General features: G+C 35.7%; 1 protein-coding gene across 8 annotated transcripts; it reads left to right on the top strand.

Moving 5' to 3' along the window:
- Positions 1–785: 785 nt before the first annotated feature.
- LOC120623632 (troponin T, skeletal muscle) lies at positions 786–11,233 on the top strand. 8 transcript variants are annotated; one of them, XM_039889722.1, is made up of 14 exons: positions 786–909; positions 3,024–3,063; positions 3,383–3,424; positions 4,085–4,102; positions 4,415–4,432; positions 5,196–5,223; positions 5,603–5,728; positions 5,995–6,210; positions 6,550–6,768; positions 6,957–7,049; positions 7,335–7,415; positions 8,501–8,579; positions 9,506–9,720; positions 11,010–11,233. In XM_039889722.1, exons 2-13 carry the CDS (start codon positions 3,041–3,043, stop codon positions 9,718–9,720), a joined length of 1,158 nt encoding a protein of 385 aa, XP_039745656.1. In that variant the 5' UTR covers positions 786–909; positions 3,024–3,040; the 3' UTR covers positions 11,010–11,233. The 8 variants fall into 8 exon arrangements, with proteins under 8 accessions (XP_039745656.1, XP_039745655.1, XP_039745658.1 ...); XM_039889721.1 differs by lacking the exon at positions 8,501–8,579 and adding an exon at positions 7,892–7,970; XM_039889724.1 differs by lacking the exon at positions 4,415–4,432.
- The last annotated feature ends 335 nt before the right edge of the window (positions 11,234–11,568 follow it).

Below are 11,568 nucleotides of genomic sequence, written 5' to 3'. Positions count from 1 at the left end.
CCTGGAATCGACATCCAGCTACTTACGTTTAGTTAGGGAGGATTATTTTCTAGATTACCTCTTCTCTAGTCTGGCGTATTAGCTCCGAATACTTACTATGAAACGCGAAATTGTACCACTAGGCAATCTCGCGTTCCTGTACGATGCCACGAAACTGGTGCACTGAAACTTCCATACCCCGTCCAGATAAGATCGCGTGCATCTTTTATTCATTAAGTGGAAATACAGGTAAAAAAAAGTGAGATTGCAGTTAAAAAAAGTTTAAAAAAACGAACGTACACGCGCAAGAAGTGAAACTTCTTTAGATATATGTACCTATGTTTTGCAATGCCCTTTTGTTCTCCTTTTCTATCTCTATGAACGTAATTATTCCTTTCTGAGTCAGAAACTTTTTAAAAGCCATTTTAAACAATAAGTAGGTAGCATGTTAGTGTTAATGAACGTCATTGCCAACCAACCCACATAATAGAAGCGTGGTGGATTGAAGCTCTAATTCTCTCACTCCTACTTCCTAGGCCTACTAGGCCGGAGATGATTAATATATTTGGTTGTTGAATGCCTCAGTAGAATGGGAAGGTGCATGTTGCGATCAGCACTGACTAGTCTGACGTTTGATGACGACGACGATGATATCAATTTAGGAGTTAACAAAGGTAACGCCACGCCCTTCGCCTCCTGGTAGGTTTATCGCACTGCAGGGTTTACTGTAGTCCGCAGAAACCGGAGCTGGCTGCGTTCGGCTCAAAAATGACCGCGGCTAAATATATCCATGGCGAGGGGTGCGGGGAAACCGCGGCGGCGGAGCGAGCGCGCGCTGCGCCAGAGCCGCCCCGGTCGCCGCGGACTCCACATTCCAACGTCGCTGTGCTGCCGGTCTGGGCCTGAGTGACCGCCTTCAACCCTCGCGACGTAAGTGCCGTGCGTGCAGTGCAGTGCCCAATGTACAGTGTCTAGGAGTGTAGGAACCCCAAAGTGAAAAATGCGTTCGGAAATGGAGTTAACGTTCAAAAATCGAAACAAGTTTGGAACCTTTCGTTGCGAAATGGATTGTCAGTGGTGGCCTATAAATAAGCGCAGCGTTCAACTGTGCCAAATCCAGCCGGTGCGGCTCGGTGATGCCGCGCGGAAATAGAAATGCCATCTTTAGCGCGGATTACGTTACCGCGCGTAACGTTTACTTACTAAAATGAACGAAAATTCATTACATATGCAATTTTTGTAACACACACACTTTACACTGTACATTGGCTTTTAATTGTGTTACTTTACCGTCTGCAGAAAAAATTACAAATTAAGAAATTTAGACAAAAAAAATGTATTTTATATTATTTTTTGAATTTTTTTTAAAATTAATTAATCGTTCTTAATTTAAAAATGTAGACATCATTCGTACATGTAATTTTTTTACAAACGAGGTATTCTTTTTAATTTAAATTTATCGTACAAAAAAAAATTTGTGCATACATGTAAAATGTTTTTTTGATCAATGTCATAAAATATACCTTAATAAAAAAAAATATTATGTATTCAAAATCCGATATGTTGCATTGGTGCGTCCCAAACGCAATCAAGAAAATAAACAAACTGGCGAAAAAATATTTAACGATTATGTTAAAGAATCATGAAAATAATGAAGCTCATTGCCAAACTGCTAATATGCATTAATACAAATTTTAAAGTTATTTAATATTTTTCTTAGTTCTGATTCTCGTATAATCTATATATTCAAAATGGAATCTTTAAATTTTTCCTTATAAACAAAATTACCGAAAAATAATAAAAAAATATTTTTTAAATCAATTAAAATATATTATGCTCCGTTTCTTGATCCTGTAAAAAATAGAACCGTTGAAATCGGCATCCTGAATACACCAAGCTGAACACTAATCGAAATCTAGTTTTGCAATATTTGAACTGTTGCCAAAAAACCTGCAGAGCGCCCCGTGGGAGTGCCTAATGGTAGGAAAGATAAACCGGCTAAAAATAGATGAACTTCATAAACAATCAAATTGTTCAACTCGAACGAGTTTGACACGCTGCCTATAAGCTATTTCGATCGTCTGGCACGTAATGTGTTATACTAATAACTTTAGTGACACAAATATGAGATACACCAAAATAATAAATTCTGACAGCGTTTTAAACACTTAAATATACTGCTTTTGTACGCTAAAAGAATAAAAATGATCTCATGTTTTTAAAAGTTTTTATTATTTTGACGATGCATTTATATTTTAAGAGTTAATAGTGCTTGAAAGTATCGATATAAATGAATTTATTGACACTAATATAGCTACACAGTTTTGATGGTTAGAAACAGATCAACTCCAAAGTTTAATGAGTTTAATTAGCTTTTTTAATTAAATGTTAAAGCATTCTTAGTTACCCAAGGGTGCCCTCTGACAACTGCTCTTTTCCTATTGTATACTTTCCAACTTTCTATTCAAATCGGAATTTTCATAAGGTAATTGGTACAATTAGTAACGAAAGCTTTCACCGATCCAAACACCGATAAGACATAAATTTATCAGGATATTAGATTAAACTGACACAAGATTGTTCGATTCAACAAAGCTACATAATTTAATTTATTCTTCACTAATAAAAAATATAGGAACGAAAAAAAGGTCGGTCCCCAACTGGATTCAATTCCCGATTTTAGATTAGTCTCAAATGAGCAAAAATCTGATTAATGCTGGAACTTAAATTTATATAAAGTGTTATGTTACCCATACTTTCGAAAAGATAGTTTGTGAAACTACCAAAATCAGAAAATAACAAATAATTCAACATGACAAAAAATTAAAGCTACTGAAACTTCAAAAAATTTTATTAAAATTTTATTCAATTGATTATTTTTCGAATTTGAATATAACTAGCAAGGAATCTAGCTCTAAGGCTAGTAGGTAGATTACAGAAATACGAATTTACTTAATATTCTTCAGGCACAACAAATTAAAGCTTTTTGATCAGTTAACACATCCAGAAATTGATTGATTACTAATATATATCTTGCCTTACAGAATAATAAAGCATCAACATGTCTGACGAAGAGGAATATTCGTAAGTATTTTCAATACACATTTACAATGCATAAGCACACTTTATCTGAAATACTCTCAAACTAGTTACTTTAATATTTCGGATAACTTTAGTTTCACACGATATCACAAAATACTTACACATAATGGACACAGTTTTATCATTTTTATCAATCGCAACTGTTTCGATCTCCTCTATGTTTTCCGACATTATTTTTGTATTCACTGCCCTTGTATTTTTGTACCCACTAATACTCCCATGTATGTAAATTTGTAAAGGTGTTGCACCGTGTGCCCCACCACATTAATGTGCCCTCTTTAACCGTTGGTGTATTTCACAGTGGCTCCGAGGAGGAGGAAGTTGAAGAAGAAGTTGTGGAGGCGTAAGTATTTAGATGCAAAACATTCATACAATTCCCGTGAAATTTAGTGTCATATAGATTCCCCGTTTGATTTTGGACACAAGCTTTTGAAGCCTAGTCTCTCGCCTTGGCAACTCTATTTTGTTTAGAATTTACCATAGAAAGAAAAGAACTCTAGTTATTAGTGCCAAATTTATATGCAAATAAAATATAAATGACACGGAACACTTTTGTCCCCCAATTCTCTATTTCCCTTTATCATTAGCTGCACGCCCTCACCAACTCCTATCTCTCTTTTGTTACAGGAAGTAAGTGGCGTGCCCTTTCGATGATCCAACACTTGCACTCATTTAGGCTAAGATTAGACTCCTGTCTAACACATCTACCGCCGCTTTCATTGCTTTCAGACTCTCGACAAACTGTAGGAGCTCCGCTTTGAATATACGCTTTATTAACTTCGAGTTAAGCGATCTTTCCTAACCAAACTGTAATCAACACGATGAATAGATCCGTAAGTTGAACCGTAAGTAGTTGATCTTTCTATGCAATTTAGAAAGAATGATGAGCCTATGTAAAATCTATGGTTTCTTAGAATAATCGTCTTAATATGATAAGATCGATAAGTTTCTAATTTTGTTTATTTTTTTCCCTTTTTGCCGCCGTTGCCGTTTATCTATGAAGACCCATCCCCAGACAAGAGTGAGTATTAGTACTATCGATATCAACCTAAGGACAATCGCTTCGCTTTTAGTGACTGAATGTGTTCAGGAAATGTATGCAAACGCTGTGATTGGAAATAAAATTAATATATTGCACTGGGTGAATGAAACCAATGATATGAACGATGATAAGAATTACTGAAAAATATTACAAAAACACAAAAGTAACGACTTGTATTTTGGATGCGCGAAATAATCCTCTCACTGCTTTTTTTATTTATCTATCTTTGTCTTTTATTATGAAGCACATTGTAAAGTGTAGTAGAGGCTGATTGTTATTTTCTGTTTCTAGGAGTAGACCGTCGATCCCGTAAGTTGCACCGCTCTCTGTGGTGTCACTAACTCAGTAATCCTCACATTAACTCAATAAGGTCCGGGCGCATCATTTACTGCGACTGTTTCCTCTAACTCCAGATACATCGCGTCCGACCGCACGATCGTCGAGTGAACGATTAAGCAAACCATGGTCGGACGCTATTTCTGTCAGTCAGTAGGCGTTCTATTTATGAAAATGCCAGGCTGCGCCCGCGCCGCCCTGAAAAAAATTCTATGTCGGTCAACGGAAAACTCAACGAGTTCTCCCGATGTTTCTTTAATAATTGCATGATGGGACCTCTGTACTTTAACTGAAGCATGGCGACGATTTTTGTATGTTTACCGATTTACCCTGAATACGTAATACCATTTGTTTCATGAAAGTAGAACACAACACAGATAAAACATTTACAAACACTGAGACACTGAACAGAACATGCTTTATTGACAAACTTTGTAATAATATAATTGATATAATGGCAAATCAGACATGTAGACAAGAATTACATAACAGAGTTAAGTGTTAGCTGTGTTCATACTCCATAACAAACGATAAGCCGACGAACCATTAACGAATCAACGACTACAAAAATATATATCAAATGTTGAAGGTTACAGACTATTGACGGGAGATCAAAATAATAATTTCATCATAACAAACGCTATATGTATTGTAAGCCGTTGCAGTAACGGTTTTTAACATTAACCATATTTCTGTGATCCAGTCATGATCTTGATTTTGTGCTTTTGCGTTTCAGGGGTGAGGGTGATCCAGAATTTATTAAGGTAACTATCGTTAAAAAAATGGGTCTTTGACTTTGTCTTGCCCTACAATCCATCTTTAATAAGAAAACGTAATAATAATACGCAAAGTCAATATACATGATGATCATGATCAATGATAAAATATGACTCATGAAATAACGCTATCCAAATTGTGCTACTATTTTTACCAACAAAAATAAAGCTAAATCATTCAAAGGGAAATAAAAGTATTTTTTATAATAAGTAGTAGTTGTTCTTTTTAACTGTCATTAATAGTAGTCAAATATTGAATGAACTGTAGAACATACCGTATTTTTTGCTGGTCCTTATGAGCGATGAAGTTTCTGGTTTGAAACTATTTAAATGAACAACATAAGCTAATTAATATTTTATGGTATAGCGTCAAGACCAGAAGCGGTCGGACTTGGACGAGCAGTTGAAGGAATACATTAACGAATGGCGCAAACAGCGGGCCAAGGAGGAGGACGAGCTCAAGCGCCTCAAGGAGAAGCAGGCTAAGCGCAAGGTCAGTCTCGTGAAACTACACTATTCCAAACCTACGTTCGAAACTACACTTGCAATATGACAAATATATCTGTCGTTCTCGATAGAATCCGCTTTGCGTGCGGTAGTAGACATTTTACAGTATATCAGGTTTACTCGACTTTAGATATATTATATTCTCAGTATTAGCAAGAAAAACACAATCATTTTCAATCAGTAACAATGATAGCGACGATAGTAATGCAAGAAATGCTAGTTAGCAAGTTAATAATAACTGTTCAAATTTAGGTTTCTCGCGCTGAGGAAGAAAAGCGCCTCGCCCAGAAGAAGAAGGAAGAAGAGGAAAGGAGGGTCCGTGAGATTGAAGAGAAGAAACAGCGTGACATCGAGGAGAAGAGGCAACGGCTTGAGGAAGCCGAGAAGAAACGCCAGGCTATGCTCCAGGCGATGAAGGAATCAAGCAAGACCGGACCTAACTTTACCATTCAAAAGAAGAGCGATAACGTGAGTATGCGTTTTTTTGTTACAGAAACAATGATTTTGAAATACCTTCGAAGAGAACTTTCTTAACTTTCTTTTTTTTTTTTAATTTCTTCCCCTTTTAATGTTTTATATTATTAAGAGAACATGGATTTTTTTCTTTAAAATACTTGGCTATTAAACAAACACATCGACTCATTTCCTCTACGTTTCTGTAAATTCAGTTGTCCATTTTAACTTTACAGATTTTAAAATTTCGGTTTTGATACACTAACCTTAACGAAGCTATTTTTAAACTTTGTTTTATGGCAAATTTTCTGCGAAAATATATATTTTTTGAAAACTCTTGTATTTTTTTGACAGTTCGGCCTTAGCAGTGCTCAACTTGAGCGCAACAAGACCAAGGAACAGTTGGAGGAGGAGAAGAAAATCTCCCTCTCAATCCGCATCAAGCCCCTTAACATCGAAGGTCTTTCCGTGGACAAGCTCAGACAGAAGGCTACCGAGCTGTGGGAGTGCATCATCAAACTCGAAACAGAGAAATACGATCTCGAGGAGAGACAAAAGAGGCAGGACTATGACGTGAGTACCTAATTTATATACGTAGTATACTTGACCTTACTTAAATTCGAGTAAAAATTATTTTGTCGGCTGAGAATTGCCAAATTTGTTTTGCTAAGAGGGATTTAGCTAAATATTGTGCAGCAGGAACTTTTGACAAATTAAGCGTCAAGGAAAGAAAGGTTTTTAAACTTGACTTTTGTTAACAGTTAAAAGAGCTCAAAGAAAGACAGAAGCAGCAGCTGAGGCACAAGGCTCTCAAAAAGGGTCTCGACCCCGAGGCGCTAACAGGCAAGCACCCCGTAAGTATTCCGAAAGGGGAAAACATACATTTTAATTTTATGAATGATAAATGAATAAAAGAGGTAGATTCGTTGTATGCTCCTTTAAAGTGGCACGTTAAAAGTAGTAGCTAACAATTAGCCAACCTTCAGATTTTCTTATTCGATTATTCGAGATTTCTACACTTAAAACGTATTTAGTGTGCGTTATCATGACAATCATCCCGCGGTGATGACATATCTTTACACAAATAACATATATGAGTTTTACGCGTAGATGTTTTACGTTAAATTTGTTTTTTTTAGCCCAAAATTCAAGTTGCGTCAAAATATGAGCGACGCGTCGACACACGTTCCTATGATGACAAAAAGAAGTTATTCGAAGGCGTAAGTCTGAATTATTTACACAGGTATTTAAATTGACATAGCCATTAGCCAGCGCGATGTAATGAATTCTGCAGGTCACTAGATCCCGTAGATCAGACGGTTAAAAAAGCGGATTGAATCTCAACCGACATCTCTTACACCAATGAAATGGCAAAATGTAAGCAACTATAAAAAAAAATTAAATTGGGAATGATTCGTTAGACGTAGTGATTTAAATGAAGTGACCTCATAGGTGTTTCATAAAAAATTGTGGTTTATTCTTAAAGAAAGCTTTTGAAACCCTCGTAGCTTTAGTTTTTTATTTAATTATACCCCTCTAGAACTATCAATGTGTTAATTTAAAAGTGGCTGTAAACCTCTTGGAGAAAGACTTAAACTGAACCACAATTGAACGAGCAAGCTAATGGTAAAGAAACTCATTCGCTCTATAGATGTATATTTACTTCCGATTGAAAACAGTACATTTAAATAAACAGGGTTACGATACCATAGCAGCGGAGGTTTTAGAAAAAGGATGGAAAGAGAAGATGGAGGAGTTCATGAACCGCACCAAAAGTAAGATGCGGGAGTGGAGGCATGGTTTTTGCCCCACAATTTTTCCACGGTTTTCTCACATTTGTACCCTACAGAGTGTCATATCCTCATGTACCCGGCATGGTATGCATCCTACATCTGTCTCACCGCACCTCGTGTTTAAAACATTGTCAAATCGGTTAGCTAGCGAAAGTATCTATTTTCGTACTAGCACCAAACTTGTTATTTACAATGTAATCATTTAACGTTTGTATTTACAAATTTTTTGGCACTGTCGCTAAAATGGTGTATTTTAAGCCAAACTGGACGAATGTCAGCACTGGCATTAAAAAGGGCGGGGTTTATCGTATTGATTGGATTTATTCTATTGTATTGGTGGTATAGTAGGGAAAATCAAACACGTATAAGCTGACAACTAAGAAACGTTGAAATCAACCAAATGCGAAACTAATTTAATTTGGCAATGTTTAGAATACTTTGTTACAGGATGCATTTCATTCACCTCTTTTTGTTTTGAAACCTTGATTTATCCTTGTGTTAACCGTTCCTAGGACCTAGAAAAACTGAACAAGGACTTCCTAGAGAAGGTGTGGCAAGAAAGGGCCGACCAGTTCGGCGGCAGACAAAAGGGTAAGACTAGAAGGAAAAAATCGGTCGAAATAAACCAAAAGTAATAATAATCTTTCGATAAATAAATTTGAGGAAATTAATTAACAGTTACGTGTAAAATATGAATAAGTATAATAAGCAGATATCAATGAACGGCAGAAAAGTCGAAGAAAAATAAATATTAGGAAGCTAACCATATGTTTTCTCCTAGGCTAGGTCAGGTAAGATCCCTGTTTGTCTTGTAAGAAGTTACCTATGTTGCACTTGTTTTAAGAACATAATCAACCATTGTCAATGAAAACGAAATACAAGTTGACAGTGTTGCCCTTGCGAGATTTTTTTACCAACATTTTGCACAAATATGTTTTTCCCCCTTTTTACACAGAAAGAAAGAACACAATACATTAACAAAATATTCTGCACAAAGCAAAAATAAATTATTTCTAAATCATGATACTTTTTATACTTATAAGACATAATTAAACTACAAAGCTAAACAATTTATTTAAAACATCAAGTAGGTGTTATATGATATTTCGATTGTCGATGAAACAGCTATATTTTAATAATCTAAAACAAATTAAAGGTAGGCGTTATGTTAGATTAGAGGTAGCAAAACTTGTAGAATATAGTGTTAGGTACAACTAAACTTGACTCTACATATGTTAATACAGTCAAACAGTGAAGTTGAATCGGTTGTAAACAAAACTGCCTTTAGACATTTGCTCATTTAAAAATAAGACTTGGTTCGGATATAACGAGAGAAACAGACTCAGAGGAAGAGAGCCTTAGCGCTGTCATTGCTTATCATATGCCGATCACGCAAGCTAAACAGCAAGTCTATCGTGGAGTAGAAAAAGTTTTATTCACAACCGAAATACATGCACACTCACTGATCAATAACATTAAGAGGATATTAGTATTAATTTATATTATGTAAAAAACAGCGAGACTGCCCAAATGGTTCGGCGAGAGACCCGGCAAGAAGAAGGGCGAACTCGAATCCCCCGAAGGCGAGGAGGACGTTAAAGCCGAAGTTGAAGATGAGGAAGAGCCCGTCTTTGAACCCGAACCCGAGGAGGAAGAGGAGGAAGTTGAGGAGGTGGAAGAGGAAGAGGAAGAAGAAGAGGAAGAGGAAGAAGAAGAAGAGGAAGAGGAATAAGTTAGTAAAACTTCTTTTAATAGTGCGCTAGCTTCTGCTACTGTACATGAACATTTTGATAATCTTAACATAAACAGCTCAGTAAGAATAAAATCTGAGAGGGATTCGTGTCCTCAATGAAAGTTCTTAAGTAATCAAACCTCATATACCTTATACATATTACTTACAAGCTAGCGCAACATTTGATATGATGGCCCATCAAGTTATAAACAGTTCAAGGTTTATGAATGCTTCGAGGAAAGATCGCGTATCCTATATAAGTCGTGTAGCTTGCTAATATAGATGCTTAAACATAGGAAATATGTAACAAGCTTATAGTACGAGCCAACAAAATAAATCATACCTATACTCAACTTTTCTGAAAATAGTTTGAGCGTATTTTGAAGGTCACTGTGTTATTTTGTTAAGCCTATGTAAGAGTGGCGGATGAATGACTTTGGCGCTAAAATACAAGTTTTGAGATATTGGCATCAAATCAGTCTATAGTTGCCAAACTCTTGTACGCCATAATAATAACGATTTGCTGTAATAATGGAGCTATGTGGTTGAAGCAATATTGTATTGTATAATTTTCATTTGGCAAGGACAACATTTACTATTTTCGTACAAGTAAAGATAAAAATTATCAAATGATACATATTACTTATATATATTTACAGATCAAATATCATTATAAATATATGTAGTGTCTCAAAGATGCAGATAGTTGTTCTAATGCTGTGCTGCTAAATGAAAGGGATTGGAAGGGATGAAAAAGCAAATTTTTAACATTTTGCTGTTTCTGTTCGTATCCGTATTTTATTTTTTTCATTGTCTTCCCGTTACTAGTTTCCGAAATGAACGAGTAAGATTTTGCAGATGCAGAACAAGTCTAACTCGGTTCAGCAAAGTGTCAAAATGTCGCTTTTTTTGTTCTGATTTCCTCGAACTTAATGACAATACGTCCCCTTTTATTAGCTGTTACTTGTCCACTTTTGTCTTGAACAAAATCAGCAATAATATAACTGATAAGTTTGGACAGAACCCATGCGGTATTTTGCTTCCTCAAACTCCACAATTACAATTATTGCTATTATATGTGGTGAAGTCTAAAGGAGGGCTATAGTATATGCGCCTGTGATGCGTGGTTCTACAAAATCTTCTTGTTTGTCAGGAACACGTTAAATCGGTCCGGGCATAATACCTGATAACAACATGGTAAATCTAAATCCTTATCTCATGAGAAAGGAAGCAAGTGCTCAGTTACAGACAATAAAGGCTATCTATTAATTATTTTGTTTTGTTCACAGACACGTGGAGCCAACTTCCAACAGGGTCAGATCGCCGACTCAGAGCAGACGCGTCGGGGTGTACTGTTTTGTAACCAATCCATTAACTTATCGCTATTATAAATTATTTTTATTAAGTATTTATATACTGTTGATTAATTCGTTACAACAACATGGACTTTTTGCATTCGTATCGCGTTATGAACAGCTATGACGTCACAATAAACTAATTTATTTCATAAGGCTTCGGTGTTTTTCATTTCCTTGAACCCATAGTTGGATGAAATAAAATTCATAAGGACGATTTCTGTTGCAGTCCCAAGGGATTTAAATATATTAAGTCCATCCTGCTTTAAGTTTTTTCCTACCTATTTATTATATACCTAGTACGTGTACTGATTAATTTCCCGAAAAATAATCTAGTAGTTACACATATTATATGTACATAAATATATGGCTTAACTGAATATCACTTAAAAGTAAAATAAATATTATAAATAAAAAAGTAGAAGTAAATACACCTACTATGGTGTAAGGAAAAATAGTAAAAAAAAACTTTTAGATTACGAAGTATCTCACG

Source organism: Pararge aegeria, chromosome 5, assembly GCF_905163445.1.
Source record: "Pararge aegeria chromosome 5, ilParAegt1.1, whole genome shotgun sequence".
NCBI classification, from domain to species: Eukaryota; Metazoa; Arthropoda; class Insecta; order Lepidoptera; family Nymphalidae; genus Pararge; species Pararge aegeria.
This window is presented reverse-complemented; position numbering and strand designations above follow the sequence as displayed.